Source organism: Suillus fuscotomentosus (genome assembly GCF_016647785.1).
Source record: "Suillus fuscotomentosus strain FC203 chromosome Unknown F5891scaffold_4, whole genome shotgun sequence".
NCBI classification, from domain to species: Eukaryota; Fungi; Basidiomycota; class Agaricomycetes; order Boletales; family Suillaceae; genus Suillus; species Suillus fuscotomentosus.
The window spans coordinates 1,183,675-1,205,006 of record NW_024539516.1 but is presented as its reverse complement, the minus strand read 5'-3'; the positions used below and the strand labels follow the sequence as shown (position 1 = coordinate 1,205,006).

The 21,332-nt window shown below is 47.7% G+C and overlaps 6 protein-coding genes across 6 annotated transcripts; all 6 read left to right on the top strand.

Annotated features, from left to right (window-relative positions):
* Positions 1-718: 718 nt before the first annotated feature.
* F5891DRAFT_478713 (glycoside hydrolase family 16 protein) lies at positions 719-2,900 on the top strand. The gene is made up of 11 exons (XM_041371975.1): positions 719-978; positions 1,028-1,055; positions 1,113-1,206; positions 1,255-1,356; positions 1,415-1,440; positions 1,502-1,595; positions 1,658-1,839; positions 1,901-1,916; positions 1,970-2,123; positions 2,185-2,190; positions 2,245-2,900. Exons 1-11 carry the CDS (start codon positions 837-839, stop codon positions 2,532-2,534), a joined length of 1,134 nt encoding a protein of 377 aa, XP_041232349.1. The 5' UTR covers positions 719-836; the 3' UTR covers positions 2,535-2,900.
* A 1,530-nt stretch (positions 2,901-4,430) lies between these two features.
* Positions 4,431-6,061, top strand: F5891DRAFT_478585 (NAD(P)-binding protein). The gene is made up of 4 exons (XM_041371974.1): positions 4,431-4,626; positions 4,683-4,786; positions 4,839-5,568; positions 5,624-6,061. Exons 1-4 carry the CDS (start codon positions 4,536-4,538, stop codon positions 5,812-5,814), a joined length of 1,116 nt encoding a protein of 371 aa, XP_041232348.1. The 5' UTR covers positions 4,431-4,535; the 3' UTR covers positions 5,815-6,061.
* Positions 6,062-9,234: 3,173 nt separating this feature from the next.
* On the top strand, positions 9,235-11,291 carry F5891DRAFT_975496 (uncharacterized protein; the record flags this gene model as incomplete). The annotated part of the gene is made up of 3 exons (XM_041376521.1): positions 9,235-9,541; positions 9,595-9,747; positions 9,802-11,291. The coding sequence occupies 3 exons, from the start codon at positions 9,235-9,237 to the stop codon at positions 11,289-11,291; spliced, it is 1,950 nt and encodes a 649-aa protein (XP_041232347.1).
* Positions 11,292-13,248: 1,957 nt separating this feature from the next.
* F5891DRAFT_1003679 (uncharacterized protein) lies at positions 13,249-15,104 on the top strand. Its single transcript, XM_041360323.1, is given in 9 exon segments — positions 13,249-13,390; positions 13,402-13,404; positions 13,495-13,702; positions 13,819-13,990; positions 14,090-14,187; positions 14,241-14,271; positions 14,340-14,410; positions 14,490-14,600; positions 14,660-15,104. 7 exon segments carry the CDS (start codon positions 13,533-13,535, stop codon positions 14,943-14,945), a joined length of 939 nt encoding a protein of 312 aa, XP_041232346.1. The 5' UTR covers positions 13,249-13,390; positions 13,402-13,404; positions 13,495-13,532; the 3' UTR covers positions 14,946-15,104.
* F5891DRAFT_478356 (uncharacterized protein) lies at positions 14,827-15,565 on the top strand. Its single transcript, XM_041371973.1, has 3 exons — positions 14,827-15,069; positions 15,120-15,330; positions 15,379-15,565. The coding sequence occupies exons 1-3, from the start codon at positions 14,957-14,959 to the stop codon at positions 15,391-15,393; spliced, it is 339 nt and encodes a 112-aa protein (XP_041232345.1). The 5' UTR covers positions 14,827-14,956; the 3' UTR covers positions 15,394-15,565.
* Positions 15,566-15,812: 247 nt separating this feature from the next.
* F5891DRAFT_1161669 (NADH-dependent glutamate dehydrogenase) lies at positions 15,813-19,873 on the top strand (the record flags this gene model as incomplete). Its single annotated transcript, XM_041365263.1, has 18 exons — positions 15,813-15,956; positions 16,024-16,304; positions 16,360-16,725; positions 16,773-17,020; positions 17,069-17,256; positions 17,305-17,372; positions 17,420-17,551; positions 17,600-17,803; positions 17,855-17,971; positions 18,021-18,063; positions 18,114-18,213; positions 18,263-18,490; positions 18,552-18,569; positions 18,624-18,821; positions 18,873-18,960; positions 19,010-19,176; positions 19,228-19,655; positions 19,703-19,873. 18 exons carry the CDS (start codon positions 15,813-15,815, stop codon positions 19,772-19,774), a joined length of 3,090 nt encoding a protein of 1,029 aa, XP_041232344.1. The 3' UTR covers positions 19,775-19,873.
* Positions 19,874-21,332: the final 1,459 nt, after the last annotated feature.

The window sequence follows — 21,332 nt, the reverse complement described above, 5'->3', positions numbered from 1 at the left end:
ACGAGGAACACAGCAGATACGCGCTTATGCAGAAATAGAGCCATGTCGAACTGCGAATGGCAAGGGTCAGCAAAGATCGAATCCAAGACGCACAACCGCAGGCCAATCTAGAAACTAGGCACTGTGAATGGCAGAAAAGCAAAAGAGGGAGGACACAAGATCAATGTTCGGCCAAAAATAGCCCGTGTCGGCAGTTTTCCCTAGAAAGGACTTGTTCCAACGTTCGCTTTGACAGAAACAGCGGGACATTCTCCCTACTGCCACCACTAATCGTGGGAGTTGTTGTTCTCGCCCCTTGTGGTGCCTATGTTTGTATCCGTCTCTGTTCTCTGAAGTCCAAAATACTGGGCAGAACACAAAGGGCAATCGCCCTGGGACAGCCAAAGAAGGGAGAGTGCGACCAAGTTGCGGTTGATCCGGTAGAGTCGGGGTTACAATTATGTAGTTCGTCCTGTATAAGAACAACGTTCCCCAACGTTGCTCGGCCGCATCATCAAATCCGCAGTTTGGCCAACTGTTTCAGATTCTCGAGGCCCAGAAATTGAAGTTTATTCAACCACTGATGGGCCCATCATGACCAGGCTGCCGAACAGCCGACCGTCTGTCCTGCTTCTCAGATCCGAAAGATGATTGCCGTAGCAGGCACCGCGTAAGCTAATTGTAAGCTGTAGTATTTTTGAACCCCATAATCCAGCAAACTTAAAGAACCACACAGTGGTTCTCTCTGGAGCCTGTGGCGCTGGTATGACGGAGGTCGTGGCGCAGTTGCGGACCCGATATATATATTATGAACTAGTGGTACTCCTGCACGTCACAAAATTTACCGTCTTTCCCTCATGGTATCTACTCATTCCATAATGGCAACGGCGCTGGCCTGCTTGGCGTTCTCCGTTGCGCCGGTGACTGCAACAACGTACTCTATGGTCAAAGAGTACTATGGTTCTACTTTCTTTGACGAGTGGACTTTCTATAATAATTGTTTGTGCTTCACTTCGAATTTGCCATATCTCGAGCTCACTTTTTGCAGATGATAATTTGACAAACGGAGATGTTGTGTGAGTCCACTTTAAAGTGTCCTTTTTTGCATTTGCGATCTAACATTTTCATCGCAGTTATGTTTCGGCTCAGAACGCAACTACAGATCAGTTGGCATATGTAGATACTTCAACGAACCATGCCATTATCAAAGTAGACAACACTTCCACTGTACGTTGTTCTGCAAGATATATCACCTCCACTAACAGCTCTCATCAGGTGGTTTGGGACAACAAACGCAACTCCGTCAGGATTTCAAGCGATGACACCTTCGGAGTGGGAAGTTTGTGGGTAGCCGATATATATCACGCGCCTTATGGTGTGCGTGAACTCATTTTGTGCCATGATGCTGGCGTGCTAAAGCTCGTCTCTGATTTAGTGCTCCGTGTGGCCCGCGTGGTGGAGGTGGGTCACTCGAGAGAGAGCATTGCACTCTAGTACCATGAAAGCTGACGAATCATAATAGTCAAGCAGCTGTCTGGCCACAGGGTGGCGAGATCGATACTTTTGAGGGCATCAATACCAATACCCAAAACCAAATGTCCTTGCACACTGAAACTGTTCGTGAACTGGTGCTGATCTAAATCGCTTATGCTCCAACACTCGCTTGTCATTTCTACAGGGGTGCACGGCGATTTCCCAAAATCAAACTTCAACTCTGGTTGCCAGCACAAATTGTTCGTATGCCGCGAACGAGGATCAAGGTTGTATTGTTACAGACCCATCGACTGGGTCCTACGGTGCTGGTTTTGCGAGCAGTGGAGGAGGAGCTTTTGTGACCGAGATGGCTTCTACTGGTATAAAGTACATGGATCGCCTTTTGATCTCTGTTAGACCGCATCACTTAACTTTTTGTGTCATTTAGCATTTGGTTCTTCGCAGTGAGTTACGGCATGGATGATAGGCATTGCCAAGTACTGAACCAAATTTCCAGAGGTCCGCAATACCTAGCTCGCTGTCGAGTAACGAAAGCTCGATTGATACCTCGGCCTTTGGTATTCCTGTTGGCAATTGGCCTTCTACGGGTTGCAACATCACGGAATTCTTCGAGCCCCAGAACTTGATTTTCGATATCACCCTCTGCGGAGGTACGTCAGTCATGTATCAGTTTGATGATTGAGCTAACATTCGGCTCGTCTTAATCGATAGACTGGGGTAAGCAGATTTTGCGAGCAACGGGCGTTGCAGGATGCTAAGACAGTTTCACAGCCGATGGTGCTACATGGAACAGCACATGCTCAGGGATCTGCTACAACAACTGGGTCATGGGCAATGGTACCGACTACGATAATGCCTACTTCGAAGTCGGCTATGTGAGGGTTTTCAGCACGGAAGGCACCAACACAGTCGTATCTCCCACCACCACTGGTTCTGGTTCGTCCTCGACAACGTCAACACAAAGTAGCTCGTCTGCGGGCCTCCCGTATGGTGGCTATTGGATGAGTGCGACGTTGCTCGTGGTCGTTGGACTTTTCAGCGCTCTCTTTACACTTGCTTGAAGGGACTAATGATTTATCAGCGACATTGCTCAGTGATAAGAATGTACTTTTTGTATGTATAGGCTCTATTCACTTCACAACCGGAGAATCATCATGGTCGGGAAGAGGCATACCCAGGACTTATGTTTACATAGTATTTGACATTGTTGAACAATAGTAGATCCGGACTCTGGAAAAACCTACGGCTGCCGTGACTGATAGCTATCAACCCCAGACGAGTAGCTCCGACTGGCGTTCCTTAAGATTGCTTGGGCCATAGGCACTGCAGTGCTTTATTTATGTAGACTCATATGGAGAACTCTACCTTATCATCAGTTGCAGCGTAATCGACTCCAAAAAAAAACTGGATGAGCCGCATCTATTCACACCAGGTCAGGAGGTGCCTGGAACACCAGAGAGTGTGGTAAAGAGCGTGTGACGCATACGACATACAACAGCATTATAGCGGTGAATGTGAAGGTGGGGTCTGACCAGGATATGCCTGGAGTACAAGGGAACGTGGCCAAGAACGTGCGACACATACAACATACAACAGCATTATAGTGGTAAGATGTGGAATTGGGGCCTGATCATGATATGCCCGGAACACGAGGGAATGTAGCCAAGAGCGTGCGACATTGAGGGCTGCATACAGCATGCAACAGCATTATAACGATAGTGTGGTGGTGGTAGGTGTACAAGAAACAGCACCAGTCAACAGGTGCAGGTACCGTTGCAACTGTTCAGTGAAATGGCACGAGCACCAGAATAGTGAGAGCATGTGTATGCCATGTGCGAAGAGTCCGGGTTATCGAGCAGAAGAATTATGCAGTCTGGGAATTACCAAACTTATGGAATGGAACTCCGCAGCGAATACGTTGGCCTGCAGTCACATCATGACGAATAGTGCGAGAAAAATGAACTAGAAGGATACCACACTGGCGCGGACGCGCTTGACGAATCGTCCTTTCTCTTGAACAGTGACGATGTTCCATTATGTGGCAAACTCACATTGGTGATCAATTGCGTCATGCGCCTGGCAATCGATCCAAGAAATGTTACACGTGTAGCATGATAAGCAAAACCCAAAAGATAAGGGGCACAAAATCTATGGGTCATGATGGAGGATAATCGAGCTGAAGCAGCCAGGTCTGACACGGAAGACGGTCCATGAGAGGGGATGCCAGTAACGGTATTGAGACACAAATGTGGGCGGAGACAGTTTGCCATGACGTGAGAGGTATTACATGTATTGGTAGGGACGACGTCCTTATAGGCATCAGGTTGCGATCACTGCCAGGACCCAGTCATATGGAAAGGAGCGGAGTGCCAGGAAACCGGTCGACTTACCAGACTGGCCTGCGCAGCATTTTAAAGAAGAGCTTTAGGTTGGTGAGACTGCGTCCGAGTCAGACTGGCACAGCGTTGCGATAGATAACGGTATCATCCACGACCATATTGAATTGATCCGATGAGTTCTTGCGCTTGATCTGATGAAGAGAAGGGATGTGGAAGAGATCGTTCGATTGGAATAGCAACTCGGAGCCCTTGGACTGGCATGGAAGTCTCAGGCTTGCGCGCTTTGCACGGCTGGAGTAAAATTAATGTAATGTAATTCGAGAAAAAGTTGTACCCACCACGAAACATAATTGCCATGTTTGACGATCCGCCACGCTCCTAGCTGTACATGAACTTAAGATATCATAGATATAGGTGATCCGTAAAATCTGTTGTATGGGAGTTACAGGTAAGGGCATCGGGACTCCTTGGCAAAAGTTTGAAATATTTAGCACTAAAGTTACTATTAACATTTATTTGCACAGATCATCATCAGCTTCTTACGCTTGTGTGCTATCACCTCGGCCCTAGAGTTGCAGGGTGATAGTAATCCGCCACGGCGCCGTTTTGCAAGTCGACATTTGCCATAAAGCAGTTTCAAATTGGGACCCCAAACTCCACTATAACTATTTAATAAATATCGGCACACAATGCACACATCTCAAATTCCTGCCCGATACCATCATGGCCAGTATAGGCGCATCCATTCATACAAACCCTACTGTCTTGTTTGGCGTAGAGGGACAAGTTGCTGTGGTCACAGGGGGTGGCACCGGTACAGTCTTTTCCTGTCCCTGTAGCAAATCTTGCTCATCAGATAATGTCTTCTAGGTATCGGACTCATGATGGCTACTGCATTAGAGAACAACGGTGCCACCGTGTATATCATCGGTCGGAGGCTTGAAGTCCTAGAAAAGGCTGCCAAGGAGAACAACGTATGGAATATTGCATGCACTGTAACGATCGTTTCTGACACCAAAGTCCCAGAAATTCGGAAATCTCATCCCGCTACAGGGTGACATCACTTGTCGTCAGTCTCTCACACAGCTCGTCGAGACCGTTAGAACACGCCATGGCTATATCGACCTCCTTGTCAACAATGCCGGCATCTCCCGCAATCTTTTGCCCCCGAAATTACCATCCCCTCTGGATGACCCTGCAGATGCCTCCCCATCCATCAAGGCGTTCCAAAGTGTCCTATGGGATACTGGATCGCCAGAAGGTTTTGCCGAGACATTTGATACGAACGTCACTGCCGTTTATTTCACTACTGTTGCATTCCTCGAATTGCTTCATCTTGGCAATCTAAGAAAGGGTAATTTACCACCTGTCATATCGCTGCGTCCACCAGGTTCCAACAAGGAACCCTGTGATGATGATGTTTCGAACGATCGAGGCTTCACATCCACCAGCCCCTCAGTAGTCCATCATTCCTCGCCTCCAACACCCCCCTCACCTTTTACGTCTCTTCCTGCAGAATCGTCTGCCACTACTTCCACTCAGGCCGCTTATCTTCCGGAAAAATGCATTCCACAGCCGACATCTCAAGTTATCACCATATCCTCATCTGGCTCCTTTCGTATTGATGCGCGAGTCTTATCTATCTCTTACACGATGTCAAAGAATTCTTGCACGCACCTTGGAAGGCTTCTGGCTAATCTTTTAGCTGATTGGGGTATCCGTTCCAATGTACTATGCCCAGGCGTCTTCCCAAGCGGTGAGCGGCTACTTCTCTAGACATTAATTGGCTTATCGATATACCCCTGAGACAGAAATGACATCAACTCAACACCTCACACCTGCCCTTTTGGCTCAAGCTGTCCCTCTTGGGCGCGCAGGCACCCTGTCTGATATCTCCGGTCCTATTCTTTTCCTGGCTGGCCCTGCAGGAGCGTACGTTAACGGCGCAGTGTGGCTGGTTGATGGGGGACGAGTTGGCTCTGTCGCCAGCTCCTATTACTGATTCAACTGGGTGCCTCGGCCCACATATGGCTTACATGTTTGTTTGTACCCCGCACTTTTTCATGAGCGGTTCAACAAGTGTCATGTCCAGCTACCGAAACAAACACCCTCATCCGCGGCTTTCATTTTTTTTTCCATCTGCGCTGACCCGGAAGGGGGCTGTTGATATTATTATCTTATCATCAATTTCATGCTGTTTTGGTTTGATTCATGATCACGTCGTCGAATGCTCTGAAAACGGTGACACGTGTAGTCAACGTTGCTGATCGACTATGCAATTTTCGTTCCGCGCCCCAATGAATTTTGCACGGTGGTGATAGCTAGGTCACGTTAATTCCTGTCCCATCCTGACAACTTTATCTGAAAGATTCAGAATCGGCAAACCATCATGTACCCAATCCGGACTCTAAATTTAGACCGACTAATCACGTACCCTCTATTACTGAAGATTTCACCATTCACACCCACCAACTAGTATAACCTCGGCAGTGGATCATGGATCCGATGGGTGCGTGGATTCTCATATTGATGCCGGGCTCCGTAATGATATGTATAATTTGGTCAGCCTATCCCGGTCAAGATACTATTGAGGTCGATAAGCGTCGTCATCGTCTCCGTCGACTATTTCATGTGAAGTCACATGAGAAACCAAATAACGTTAGTAGGCTCCGATACTATGTACAGATGAGTCCACTTGTTAAACTTATATGCGCCAAGACCCTTTCTGAACTCAGCAGGCCGTACAAAGAACGATGTGACATCGTGCGGACCCATCAACATGTAGGCACAGGATTACGTTCGAAAAAGCTCCACCGTCAGAATCACAAGTATGGACTGTATCCCAACGTGCGTATTTACATCCGCGGTCGCATTTTATCAATTCAACCTTTCTGGAATACACTACACGCAGCCAATACGTATGTCAAGTTACACAGTCTTCAAGCTTAAAATTCTCAGAACTTACCATGGGGTTGGTTTGTCGGGCCTGCTGGTACGCATAAACTGCTCGCTTCACTCTGCGCGATTCCATGATGCACCCTTTTCTTCGCCATCCCAACCTTCAGGATCAAGGGACATTCCGATGTGTCATGCATAAAAAAAGCTCGTTCTCAGTCAGCAGCTGGCTCTCATCTTCGATGGTCAGTAAGCTACACCGCTGCGGCACCTCCCTTACCCCGGACTTGCTTTGGTTCGCGTCTTATACCATCAGTCCGTTCCGTTCTCGTGTATCGGCATTGACGTTGAATGCCGGTATACAGGCTGCCAATGTGGGGAAATTTCAGATGCAGACAACTCAAGGACACCAATCGCTGCATTGTGAAACGCCATTGGTCGCTGTGCATCACAATAGGAATGGTCTACTTGTGGAGCCAAAATTGCTACGTAGTACCATGCACAGGTTTGCACGATCTCCATAAGGCCTCCCCACGTATATTCGGGGGTTCTTCTCCACATCCACTTGCGGTGGTTTTCATGGGACGGCCCTATGACACTCCCTCAGGTCAGCCCCGATCCAAGACTTAAGTAGCTACGATGCCAACGTTTAGTCCAATTGCGCTCTATCGTCGGATCGTGTGGTAACTTAGTACCCAGCAGTTATCAAATTAAACTTACGTAGACCCACTGATATGATGCGTCACTTATCAATGAAATTCCTACTGGAATCTGCGTTCCTAGTAAATTAAGCGGCGATACGGAAAACATACCTAGTGTCGATAGTTATGTACTGATCAAGTTCGTCACCATATGACATTTCAATTCAAAAGGTTCGGTATTGAGAACGGGCCAGCATTAATGCTGGCGAAAATTCTAATGTCGTATGACATCTTGATATTCGCCAAGCAACTCGTGTTTATATAGGAAATATGAAACATTATTTGGCCAGTGAATAACTGAAGTACATCACTGTGATTGGTCCCCTAGAACCTAGAAATCCTTATAAGGTGGGTTGTGGGGGATCATGCGCACAGCAGTCCCTTACCAACTTTTAATGTGTCATGTTTGCGTCATATACGGGGTGGTTGACACGTAGTCCATTAATTTGTACTCGTCCACCTGGCAAACTGGTCTCCGAGCCTATTATGTGGTTGCATTATAAACAAGATAGGGTCACATCTAGGTACGTACTCCTAGATCGGAGCAACGCCGAACCCATATGGGTGATATTCTCCATTTGCAAGACTCAGACCGTGTCTTGCTAATGAAATTACTGAATGGTTGAACGGTTACCGGAGCCGCAGATCAGATTAGTACGGGTCCTATGCGGAGTACTTCGACGCAAAATCATACCTGATATCTGTAGTAGGCAGTCACTCAAATCGATCGATTTATGTGTAGTACTCACTATAGGCGCCAATAACCGCAATGGGGTAGCTGCGTGATGCAAGCGCATTTCTTCAGCCTGTTTTAAAGTCATGAGAAAACGATAGAAAAAAATCCCAGGCTGACCGACCACGTCGTCAAAAAGAATCTGGCAGAATGTCGACAAGTAGACTCAACATAAGGGCAAACAAGAGAATGGATTTATTTTCCAATTCGACTGCAGGATGACTGAGAAAATAGGCATACTCCAACGATGGATTTTTTGCAGAGCGTGAAAGCGCGAGACTTACTAGTATGCAAGCACTTGAGATGCCCTCGGGCAAACTCAGGCTATTGGGCCACACGACATGTGTCGCTTGCTAATTGCTGTATCAAGTATTATCAGACATCAATACTGAGAGGATCGATGTATACTAACCACTAGTACTTTCGGTAGACACATTGCCCCATGTACTTCAAGCGGGTGTGATCGGCAAGATTGAGAGTTCGCCGTGATGCAGGAAACTGACGATCCGGAATGGAGCTAAGTTCGGCATCGGGACTTTTCCCAAAAGGGAAGACAACAAAACGTTTGGAGTGACACAGCAGAAAGCGGTTCAACGTTGTTCAACGTCGTTCTTGTTCGTCGCCCGCAGGTATCTTGAATTTCTCTTATTCTTGTCCTTCGCAATCGTCTAGCAGGCTTTGACTTTCGCTAGACCGGCAGGCTCCGCTGGTCTCGTCTAGACCAAAGCAGCACAACGCAGCGGTCGCACTATCATCAGTTCTGCTCAGCAGACTTTGCAATCGTGCTTTTGATTCTAGCATATAGTCCCAAGACTAGACGTCAGGGCTCCTTCTAAAGAGAATTAGCTCTCATCAAAGGGCCATCTCAACCTCATATCTACTCCCCTCCTTCCAAAATCTCATCTTCACATCGTGTCCTCGAGGATTAGGAACACATATCTACCCCCTTCCTCTATCTTGCAAAAACGTGTCTAGCGACATAAATTCTTCACCCATTTTACCGCTAGCGGATCTTTACGAGCGTCGCATTTCAAATTTCACCCTCTGATTTCAATTCACATAGCGTCTTTCATTCCAGTCGCCTATAGCGCCCATGTCTACTCTTCGTCCTCCTTCCAGCCCTTCACCTTCCCCCCTCAATACTGATCACGGTCGCTCCGCTCGCGCCTCCATGGGTCCTCGTCAAACTTTAGCGCCAGCTTCCCCTCGTCCTGGTGGAGGAAGTGGTGCTCGTCCCACAAGCGAACTACTCGGTAGCGCGACTATGTTTCAAACCCCAGAATCAGAGGCAATCGACCAATGGTTTGAGAATCTCCAAAACTACGAAGAGACTCTTGAGGAGATGGCTGCTGCATCCCTGGATGTTAATTTCAAAGAAGAATTGAGCGCAATCGAGCAATGTAGGCGACTTGTCCCATTTTAGTTCGTCGTTAACCACTGTACTTTTTTAAAGGGTTTAAGGTCCTCTCTGAAGCAGAGCGCACTGCTGCTCTTTACAGTCTTCTTCAACAATCTACCCAAGTTCAAATACGATTTTTCATTACCGTTTTGCAGCAGATGGCAAGATCAGATCCGATGACCGCTCTCTTGAGCCCTGCTATTGGCGGTGAGTATTCTTGGTCAATGTTTATCGCCTCATGAATTTAATCTCGAGATGCAGGTTCGATGCAGAGTCAGATGGAAGCCAAGTTGGCCCAGATGACGTTAAAGAGCCCCGCACTTAAGTCGCCTATGCCCGCCTCTCCTCGCGTATTCAGCGGCAGTCAGAACAGGCAATCCCTTGCACTCGATACCACTTCTTCCGGGTTTCTTTCCCCAGACTCAGCTGCAATGGGATCCGGCAGTGATGCAGCTGCCACTCTCGCCCACCAACGCGCTAAGCTAAAGGCAAGCAATGCAGCCCACAGAATTTCTGCACCCATTCTTGCGTCTGGCGGCAGTGACCCGCGTACCTCATGGGGATCTGCACTCAGTCAAGTCGCAGAACAGAATATAAACTCTCCTGCACAGGAAATCGTCGTTCCGTCCGTCAGCAACAGCTCAAGGCCCAAAAGCACTGAGTTTAGTGGCTCTCTTGGAACGCCTCGCGCTGGAATTGAGGCGTTGTCCCCTATGGTTGGCGATAGCTGGGCCAGCAACGTCAATACACCCTTAATTCCTATGTTCTCTAAGGACACACATTCCCACATCGATGCGGCGGCTGCCAAGCTTAGTGACTGGAATGCTGGTACACGTGTTCCCCTCATGGCTGATCCGAAGTCCTTCCGGCGGCCATCGAGGAGTAACGGAAGTGCAAACGCCCCTGCTCCCGAGAGCAACGTACAAGCAAACAACAATATATATGATAATGAGGGCAATCTCGTTTCTCAGCAGCCATCCGGTCAGCGTCGGAACGTTAGTCAGGGTTCCAACGCCAACAACGCACAGCTTAACCTCGGCCAGCAGCCAAGCAACTGGAACAATACTAGGAGTCCTGCGTTGCCTCAGCCGAACAGGTTCGGTGGGGAAGATGTGAATGGCCCCTTGAATGGGCTGGGCATGAATGGTTTCAACATCGGTGGACTCGGTAGCCCCGGGCTCGGGATGGGTATGCCAAGCGCAGGGTTATTGGCGGGCATGAACCCCATGCAGATGAACATGTTGAACCTACAAGCTCAGATGAGCGCTATGGGGATGGGTTCAATGACGCCCGAGGCGCAGCTTCTTGCTGCGCAAATGGCTGCTGGATTCCCGCAGAACTGGCTAGGCATGCAACAAGCTGCTGCTATGCAGCAGAACAACAGTAGCAATAATAGTAACAGCAGGAGCCGTGGAGGAGGACGATCTCCTGGACTTCCGAAGACCGGTTCTTCTGGTGGAAATAGCGCGGGTAGTACAGCGAAGAAGGATGAAGAAGAGGTTGACCCCGCGTTGCTTCACGATATCCCGGCTTGGCTCAGGAGCCTGAGGTTACACAAGTATACGCCTAACTTTGAGAAGATGAAGTGGCAAGACATGGTCGTGCTCGACGAAGCGGGCCTGGAGGCCAAAGGTGTCGCCGCTCTTGGCGCAAGGAGGAAGATGTTGAAGACATTCGAGGCTGTCCGGAAGAAGATGGGCATTGAAGCTCCTGCTGGCTATTCCAATAACTCGGGTGGAGAAGAGTCTTAAAATGGATATCTTGGGAGTATGTATCTGCCGGGGCAGATTGAGGCATGCTACCCCGGTTGACTAAATCTTCACGGATGTTGATTATGATTCCATAGTTTTGTATGTGTTGACTCCATTTCGGTTCACCAATAGCCGCCGCTCGTATATGGACGAAAAATGGCTAGTCGTTATGCTTTCTCGTTACTGTAGTTCTGTACTCGCGTACAATCAATGGTCCGCTTGTTCATGCGATAGATACCCTGTTTTTGGTAGTCTAACTTTGTATCTACGGCCTCTAGCATTATTGTCTCACTTGACTAAAGTTATTCCTGAAGCTTGAAGGATCATTAGTACTAGTCACTGAGCATGTGTTTTGCAGGCTCCAAGCCAACGTGTGCTTTTTGCGTCATATTTACTCCGACACCACACCCGTGCCAATGTTAACGTTATGCTAACCTGCAACTAAGTACTACCACATCCAGGGACGGCCTTAGCTAAACTCTTGAACCAAAGATCTGAGTCTTGGTTTTTGAAACCTCCAGAAAGCCTGCCTTAGGACTGTCCTAATACCTGCCGCAGCGCTCGATCGGGGTGAAGATGCAGAACCGATTTTCTACTAGTGAGTCAGAGTGCCTTCTAGCGTTCGCTGAATGGTTCAGCCGTTCAGTCAGAAACTGAACTTTAAACATTTCAAAGCAATGTTCCTGGATTAACATTTCCGAGGTGCTTGTACTTCCCAGTGCTCATTGTTGGACATTCACTGACACGAGTATCCTTCTGGAAGTTTCAAAAGTCTGGTCAGCTGGGAACCAGGGTCGAGCATCGAGATCAACTCAGATGACCTACCATTCATGGCCAAGCTTGACTGTTCACAATTACTCCGCGTTTCAACTTACATAATTCCAGATCGAAAAGCTGCCTGCAAGACCATCTTCCTACCGCACTGGCCCCAGAGACTGAGGAGTTGAATAGCTTGGATGAAACAGAAGCTGCGACTATTCGACGTCAGCGAGGACTCCGAGGAGAGTTGCTGGCAGCCAGCAGATCAGGGAAACGCACAACAGGCTGCAATAATAAATATTAATGCCGATGAACCACCGAGGCCAAAGCGATCCCAAGTTCGAACAATTGGAGACCACGTTGCGGCTTGGCGTATGTACTTCGTACGCTAATCTAAGGGACTTGACTTTACATGCATGCGCCGTCTACGATCAACCCCAGTCCCACGGTGGCCTCAATTTTATTTATTTTATTTTGGGTTATCTTAGTTGCACTTTGTTTCGGAGTCCAAAGGAGCCCAGACCAACACTATTGTTGGAATTCTAGCTGAGTTTCAAAAATATAATTATGTACACACAAACTTCCTTGGGAAATGTTTCCGCTTGGATTTATAGTTAGCATGTCCTCAAGGGATCTGAGCACACACTTTTTGTGAGCCTCATCGCAGGGCAAGTTCAGGCCAACGTTGTTGATGGTATACACAAGGGACCGGAGATGATTTGGGTCTGCCTTTGTGATCGTAATGACAGTTCAATTCCTTGTGACAACACCATCTGGTGTTCAAATACTTGTTCTGCAATACTGCGCAACTCTGGAAGTTCAACTCATTGGGTATCGGGTAGCCAGGCAGAATGTCCCTGCATGAATTGTGCTTCACTAGCAGCATTTTTGTTGTAAGGAACTTTCAATCAATAACGCGATAATTGGGACATCATTTGGGCATCATGGCACCGTTGCTATTTGTTGGGCAAGGGTGATGAATTAAGTGCACAAATATTATATTGCAATAGAATGTAATACAGTTGGTGAACCAATCTGGTGATGGGTAGATGGGGCTCCAGGCAATGCATGCATCATGTACCACTTGAACATCCCCAGAGTCTCCTCTGCTCGGGATTTATTTAATTTAATTTAATTTCTTTTCTCATGAACGACCACAAGTATGGTTCAAGTGTCCGGCTATTTTGGATTGCGGCCAGTTAAACTTCTCATGGTATATAAACATCTTAAATATAAACTTGTCCTAATCATTGTATGAGTCCTAGTTATTTCTTTTGACTGTTCGACAAGACAGCGCTCGCGAGTCCAGCGAGTCTACAAGAGCAATTTAATTGCATTTTTGTGGGTTATATTCATTCCGGTAATATGCACGACAGCTACTGACAATGCATGTCATATGCTCGACTGTCTTTCTCTCATAACAACAACCAATCATTCCCCAGTTATTTCTCAGGAATCGCACCGGCCGCTAGACCTACAGACATGCCTCTTGATCGTGGTCCATCACCTTTTACCCTCTCCTGCCATAGACGTTTCGAAGCCATGTCTCCCCTGGATAATGAAGTTCACCCAGTCTTCCATGCTGGTAGAGTAGCAGTCATCACTGGCGCTGCGAGCGGTATTGGCAAAGCTGCTGCTATCGAATTGGCAAAGTGCGTGGGTGTCGTCGCTCTTGACCCCGCGAGCGAGATACTCACAAATGTGATATGTCTGCGCTGACGGTGTCGACTGTTGCATTCGGTGCTTTGGTAATTTGTACTGCACCTAGGCTCGGTCTGAAAATCGCAATGGCGGACGTCACAGAAGATGTCTTGGCCTTTGCTGCCAAAGAGGTCATTTCCATCGCTGGAGAGGCTAATGTACTTGTCATTCCGACCGATGTGTCGAACATCGACGACGTTGTGCGTTTGCGCGACAAGGTATATGAGGCATGGGGCGAGGTGAGCGAATCATACCATTATAAACAGAACCTGTAGTTCCCACTTCATTTCATTCCATCTTTCATCGGGCGAACATCTTGATCTGATCATTATTGGCAGGTCGCAGTTCTCCTCAACAATGCTGCAATAGGTCCCGACAGCAAATCATGGAAGATGCTGGACAACTGGAAGAATACCTTCGACGTCAACCTTTTCGGGTCCGTCATTTGTTTGATAAGAGCGTGGGCATAGTTTAACTTACAGCGTTTAGTGTGGTCAATGTGCAGCAGACTTTTGTGCCAGTTGGTGTCCCCCTCTGCGTTTATCTATATCATGACGCTGATGGTAATGTTATTCTTATTTTTGCCAGTCCATGCTGCACCAGGAGAACCAAGCTGTAGTCATCAACACTGGATCCAAGCAAGGGATTACTAATCCACCGTAAGTTCGAGCAACACACCGTCGTTGGATAGATTGCTTACCTATCACGATATCCTATTCGCGATACTGTGTGGTACAGTGGCAACCCAGCATACAATGCCGCAAAGGCCGCCGTGAAGAGCCTGACGGAAGGACTCGCATACGAGCTTCGCGAAAGTCCAGCGTGCAACGTCACAGCGCATCTTTTCATGTGAGCTTTCTCGGATTCTTTTGGATTTATCCACACGAGGCTCACTTTGGCTTTCACAGCCCTGGATGGACCTTCACAGGTTTGACCGCCCGTAACGGTGGCGAGAAGCCTGCTGGTGCCTGGACAGCCGAAGAAACAGTTCTTTTCATGCTCGACCATGTTCGTGCTGGCGAGTTTTACATCCTCTGCCCTGACAACGAGTCTCACCACCAACTCGATCAACTACGCATCATGTGGGCTGCGGCGGATGTCGTTGAGGGCAGGCCTGCACTGAGTCGTTGGCACAAGGACTGGAAGTCCCTTTTCGAAGAGTACGTGCGTGACGGGCTGGCTAACATGGAGTGAGGAGAGGCACAATGATGAATTATACCGATCATGTTCGGGATGAATGCGGAAGGAAAAGACGTGTTCAGAGTGTTGTTGTTCTTATCGCTATTGTTTGTACCATGTATAAACGTTGTTTCTATATGTAAGTAAATGATATCAACATTCCGTTCGAGTTTACTTGTTTGGTGGCAGATCTTATTCACATGACTTGTGGGTTCTACTTGGAACCACATTCGCAGAACTTATCAACCACAGTCATGTCCTGTGTGTCTCCCGTGTCTGCACCTTTGTTGATGCTGTAGGACTGTTGCTACGTGTTCGCCGTTTAAGACTGATGGGGAGATCCCCACCTCTGCCGCGCGCTCAACACTTCCGATGGAACTGGCCAATCGGGGATACTGGCGTAAGTTTACCAGCCGAGTCAGCTTCATTATTTGAACTTGGAACGTAGATCGCATCTGTCTGAAAGCAGCGCTGTGCCACGCGTTGCACCGCGGGTAAAGTGGCACTCAGTTTTCAAGCAACGGCGCTTCCCGAGTATATAAATTTATTCACCGCATTTGAATGGTGATGCAATTGAATCCGCAATGCCACCTCAAGCTATGACGAATTGGTGAACCTTAACTCGTACGAATTTGCGACAGTACTGTCGTGGCAGACATGGTTTCGGCGATGCGAATGACATCGAATGGCTGTAGAGCCAAAATGCCCAAAATTCTACACACGGTTCGTATAAATACGCTGTTCACCCTCATCGTCCATTGATTTATCTTTTTGACAACTGGCCACGACCTTCCTATAGATCATAGACCATTAATCACCACTAAACGACGTGCTCGACGCCGTCCTGCTCGCCCTAGTTCAGGCATTCACCGTGACTCCAACATGACTCTCCTCAATGGACATGACTCCGGTGCGTCCACCGAGAAATCCTTTCATCGCGTCAGGAACCTGCCTGGCTATACTACGCCTATATTCAATGGCAAAGATGAACAACGCGCCAAGGTAAAAGTCGATGTTACTGCTAAGGTGCTGTAATCTGTATCTTTTGAGGTCAATCCTCACTGCGCATCGCGTCATCTTAACATGATGATAGGGTTTCATTCCTCGTGAGCTGGTCGAGAACGAGGTTGACTGGTTCTACTCTCAACTCGGCATCGATGATACCTACTTTCAAAATGAATCGCCTTCTGTGATATCTGATCACATCATCGCGCTCTTTGGTGCCAAGATTCTTGCATTCACGAAGCACGATTTCAGCAAGCTCGTCATCGACCTCGAGAAGATCGACGAGAATGGAAATGGAGCAACTTTCATTCACACCAGTCTGCCGGGCCTGACTTCTACGGAGGGCCCTGGTGCTAATTGCGAAACAAGGTGTGTTGACACCTAATAGCTCCCAATGACCGGGTGAATACTGTTTGTGATACAGAATTGATTCTCTATATCTCGACAAATCAACCCCGTCAGAATGTTATCGTCTTGAAACTTACCGATCAGTCGGATCCATATCAGCAACAGCAGGTAAACAGTTGCGCTGTTACTTCATTACCAAGTGCAACTTCCCTTCCCCACCCCCACTCCCAACTCGGGCGGATGGACGTACCGATATCCGCACTGTCTCCGACACTGCTTTCCTTGAGAGAGCAAGCCAGCATACTCTTCGGGTGTACCAGAAGATCATGTGGCAAGCAGAGAGTCGCTATGGTCCTGTAATGGAAGTATATGAAGTTGAAGGCACTCGTGAGAGGCGTCTTGTCATTGGATACAAAATGGGCAGCACTTCCCGGTTCTTCAGGTGTGTTAACCCATATGTAACAGCACGGTGGTTACATCCATTTGCAGCGCTCTTTCGCACCTCTATCACTTTTACCAGCTGTACTCGGCCCGAAAGTATGTAGAGCAGTTCTCCAATGGGTTCACGATAATCTCTCTGTACCTGAATCCGATGCCTAACTCAATCGGCGCGCCGATCGAGCACTCCATATTCCAGGTGATGAAAGAAGCATCTCTTCTGTACTGCCTCCCCGATAATCCCTTTTTTCGTGATTCCGTCAACTCTGGACATGCTGTGCAAGAGGCGACCTATGCCTGTATGTCCAACATTTGTCTAGACAGGAATTTAATTCATTCTTCATTAGATTGTGGTTGGGTTTTTGCTCAACACTTCTGCAACCGCCTGGGTCCCGCATACCACCACCTCAGGAATATCTTGGACGAATCAAACCCCTCGCACGCTGAAGTTCTCAATGATATCAAAAGACGCTTCAGAGAGGAAACTTTCACGCGCGACAGCATCGCTCAAGTTATCCACGGACATTCGGAAATCGTACGTTGTCAGTTTTGCTTGGTTTCCTGTATGAATAACCTCTAACAGATCCGCCTCCTGTACGTCAACTTCGCCATGGTACACTATCCAACTGCGGACCAGACGTCACAGTTGCGGTGAGTATGGTAATTTGCGTTGGGTAGCTTTGACAAGCAACACCCAGTCCTACTCTCTCCTACCAGCGTCTTCACACGACGCAGCCCCTGTCCGACTCTGAATTGTATGATAAAATCAGACGTGCAGTCCCGAACAAGCAAGATCTACAAGTTCTCGAGAGCTTTCTTATTTTCAACAAGTGAATTCATAAAGAGGTTGATTTATTGGGAGCTGACCTTGCTTAAAGGCACGTCCTGAAGACAAATTTCTATCAACCAACCAAGGTCGCACTATCATTCCGCCTCGCCCCCAATTTTTTACCCCAGGGTGAATATCCAACACCGCTTTTTGGGATGTTTCTCGTCATCGGAAACGAATTCCGTGGCTTTCATATTCGCTTCAGAGATGTTGCCCGTGGCGGTATTCGTATAGTCATGTCGAGAAACGAGGAGTAGGTTCGTCTCTTTTGAAGGAGCTTCTACGACTGAGCAGCGGGCGATAGCGACTACATGATCAACAAGAGGATGCTGTTCGATGAGAACTACGGATTGGCTTCCACCCAATCTTTGAAGAACAAGGACATTCCGGAAGGAGGCGCCAAGGGAACTATTTTGCCTTCGTGCGTGATTTTCTGTGTTCTTTTGGGTGTTATTTCACTTGTCACGCAGTCTTGGAGCACCACCTAGACGCTGCTTCGAGAAATATATTGATGTAAGCGTGCATTGTAATATGAGCTGATAAATTATTGATTGTCATTCCAGGCTATCATCGATCTCCTTATCCCTAGTCATAGTTCAGGAATTCAAGAACGTCATGTTGACTTGTATGGTGAAGAAGAGTTGTTGTTTTTCGGGCCTGATGGTGAGATCTGTTTGCAATGACTCGTTGAGATGACTGACATCTCGTGTAGAGGGTACAGCAGACATGATGGATTGGGCAGCATTGCACGCTCGCGATCGTGGTGCAGAGACATGGTGGAAAACGTTCACCACTGGCAAGAGTGCTGAGCTCCTGGGCGGTGTTCCCCATGATGCGTATGGAATGACGTCGTTGTCTATTCGTCAATATGTTCTCGGCATTTATAAGCAGCTTGCACTGAGGGAGACGGACATCACAAAAGTGCAGACTGGTGGTCCTGGTACGTTTCGTTTTCGTTTTCGCTCTTCATGGTTTCTTGTCCTTGACGCAAGATTTTGCAGACGGCGATCTTGGTTCAAGTAAGTCGTGATATGCGGTTGACCCATGGAGTGTGTTCATTAACCACCCTGCAGATGAGATACTCTTGAGTTCTGACAAGACCATTGCTATTATTGATGGCAGTGGCGTTCTTGCCGACCCTGTGGGTATCAACCGCATGGAGCTCATCCGCCTCGCAAAACTACGGCTACCTGTGTCTCACTTCGATAAGACCAAACTGAGCAAGAACGGGTACCTGGTCAAAATAGAGGAACAAGATGTCAAGCTACCATGTCCGTTGGCTTTCTTAAAGTTCGATTTTATCTGACATAATCTGTGCTTAGCCGGAGAAGTCGTTCTCGACGGTAACGACTTCAGGAATGGTGCTCACTTCCGTTTCAAGGCAGATCTTTTTGTGCCTTGCGGTGGACGGTATGTTTGCGTCACCACCTGCATCAAACACCAGCTGACGATCATTTAGTCCTGAAGCTGTGAACGTTTCTAATGTTGCTGCTTTGACGGATACAGAAGGCAAACCCCACTTCAAGTACATCGTCGAGGGTGCAAATTTGTTTTTCACTCAGCAGGCACGGTTGCACTTGGAGAAACGAAGGGTCATCATGTTTAAGGACTCCAGTGCGAACAAGGGTAAATTACCTTACTATCACTTGTTTGATGATGATGTTGACCCTACTTCAGGCGGTGTGACCAGCTCCTCGCTCGAAGTGCTCGCAGGTCTCGCTCTCACGACACAGGAATACATCGACCTCATGATATTCAAGGACGGCAAGCCGTCAGACTTTTACCGAAACTACGTTAAAGATATTCAAGCCAAGATTGTTGAGAATGCCGCCGCAGAGTTCCACTGCATTTGGCAAGAGCACGCCCGCCTCCAAGGTGCCAAGCCTCGGACGCAGATTTCGGACGAGCTCTCCATCATGCTCAACGAATTGCACACCAAGCTCGAACATTCTGACCTCTTCAAGGATATTCCGAGCCGCAAAGGTGTAATGAGACGCGCTATACCTACCACCCTGGTGGAGCAGGTCGGTCTCGATGTCCTACTGGAGAGGCTTCCCGAGCCATACCAGCGCGCTCTATTCTCGAGCTGGGTTTCTTCGCATTTTGTGAGTCTTATTTCATGTTACATGAGCACCATCCTAACCTCTCACAGATCTATAGATACGGCATTAACAGTTCCACTATAGATTTTTTTCATTTCGCTCGGGATCTCTCACGAGAATGATTAGTTCTTTGGGCGGGCCGGTGTTAATATTGGTACAGCGACTTACGTGGTAGTATTTTCATAGTAGAGAATGAACGGAGCAAGCTCTCAAGCACCACTGCTGGAAGGAAAGACTCGTAAGTAGCTAAAATTTAAAAGCCACGCACCGGGGAATATTGAGAATTTTTGCTTTGCGCACACGATCATACCATCAGTGTGATTGGATGTGTGCAGTTTGAATTCTCGCGATCGCAAGAATCAGATTTCAACGTTCAACTCTGCTTACAAAGTCAATTCCCCGAAACTGAGTGCAGAAAAGCACCTTCGGCCTGGCACTTCGGAAGTGAGATCATGTATGACAGATGGGGAGTACATCTAATTCACTATGGGCCGTGAACCTGTGAACACAACCAAGTAATGGACAGAAGGGCAGCGGGCACTGGTCGAACATTAATCGAGTTTCATTGATTGCAGATTCTCCGTTATGGCCGGACATGCAGACTTGGCTGAAGAGGTGATTGAATATGCATAGTTATGATAGAATGATGCATACATATCCAAGAGATATCGCAGCTGAGAAGATGTACGAGCTCAACAATTTTTGATTGCAACATGACCGATCGTCCTGTAGAAATGACTCAATGGCTAGATTATGGGTAATTGCAGAACTCTGCGTACCCAAGGCCTAGAAGGATTCCGCTCGATGAATAAAGGAAAGCTGCTTGCACACCTGAGGCCTGAGGGCCGAATTAATATTGCTTCAGGCAAAAATGGCGTCAGCTTCGCGATATCTATATCAGCTTTTGGCTTTGCGAATCCCTCCTCTTCTTCAGAGTCTCAGTCTTCGTGATGTTTCTTCGTCTGACATTTTGTGTGATCAAGGCAGGAGGTCGACGCTTTTCAGCTGTCACTCGAAAAAGTCTCAAATCTAATAGTATTTAAATAATGAATCATGCTGCCATTATCAAACAACATCGGAGGCGATCTTATTACATACCATCATTAGTATCTTCAAGTTCAAGCAAGTGTGAAGAGAGCGCTGCCGAAAACTCCAAATCCAACGAGCAATATGTGCTGAGGGCGAACATCTCCTCAGCTACTTTGCTGCTCTGAAGTGGCGATCGGGGGGTAAAGCTATAGTGCTAAATTCATGCATGCTGACTTTGTGTCCAGATTTGTGAGGAACTTAAGAAGATAGGCATGGAGCACCGGGCACCTTCAGGGAGCAGTCGGGTAAGGAGAGGCAGTTAAGATGTTTTTAAAGAGGATATCGGAGTGAACGAGCATTGGCAAGGTTGTAGCAGGGCACATGGAAAGTGAGCGAGGACTCCATTGTAGACTGATTGTGACTGGTGGAATGTGACTCGTGATCAGAAACGAGGCTTGGGCGCTTCAGTTGCACAGCCTATGCTAGAAGCTGTGAAGTGAACACGAGGATGTCACATTTGAATCGTACCGCTCCAACGTGCACTCTTGACCTAAACGCCCTTCGTCTCTTGGTGCCAATACGTCCTGAGCAGCTGAGGAACGTATCATTGTAAGTGAAGATTTGAAATTTGCTGGATGAAAGCTGAGACGG

Excerpts from the sequence above, each read along its gene's own strand:
- F5891DRAFT_478713 (XM_041371975.1), top strand. The coding sequence starts at position 837 with ATGGTATCTACTCATTCCATAATGGCAACGGCGCTGGCCTGCTTGGCG. Across the intron at positions 1,207-1,254 it reads AAGTAGACAACACTTCCACT|GTGGTTTGGGACAACAAACG; the intron begins GTACGTTGTTCT and ends AGCTCTCATCAG. Across the intron at positions 1,596-1,657 it reads TGTCCTTGCACACTGAAACT|GGGTGCACGGCGATTTCCCA; the intron begins GTTCGTGAACTG and ends TCATTTCTACAG.
- F5891DRAFT_478585 (XM_041371974.1), top strand. The coding sequence starts at position 4,536 with ATGGCCAGTATAGGCGCATCCATTCATACAAACCCTACTGTCTTGTTT. Across the intron at positions 4,627-4,682 it reads GGTCACAGGGGGTGGCACCG|GTATCGGACTCATGATGGCT; the intron begins GTACAGTCTTTT and ends AATGTCTTCTAG. Across the intron at positions 4,787-4,838 it reads AGGCTGCCAAGGAGAACAAC|AAATTCGGAAATCTCATCCC; the intron begins GTATGGAATATT and ends CCAAAGTCCCAG.
- F5891DRAFT_1003679 (XM_041360323.1), top strand. The coding sequence starts at position 13,533 with ATGCCTCTTGATCGTGGTCCATCACCTTTTACCCTCTCCTGCCATAGA. Across the intron at positions 13,703-13,818 it reads GCTGCTATCGAATTGGCAAA|GCTCGGTCTGAAAATCGCAA; the intron begins GTGCGTGGGTGT and ends TACTGCACCTAG. Across the intron at positions 14,411-14,489 it reads CAAGGGATTACTAATCCACC|TGGCAACCCAGCATACAATG; the intron begins GTAAGTTCGAGC and ends TGTGTGGTACAG.
- F5891DRAFT_478356 (XM_041371973.1), top strand. The coding sequence starts at position 14,957 with ATGATGAATTATACCGATCATGTTCGGGATGAATGCGGAAGGAAAAGA. Across the intron at positions 15,070-15,119 it reads TATAAACGTTGTTTCTATAT|ATCTTATTCACATGACTTGT; the intron begins GTAAGTAAATGA and ends GTTTGGTGGCAG.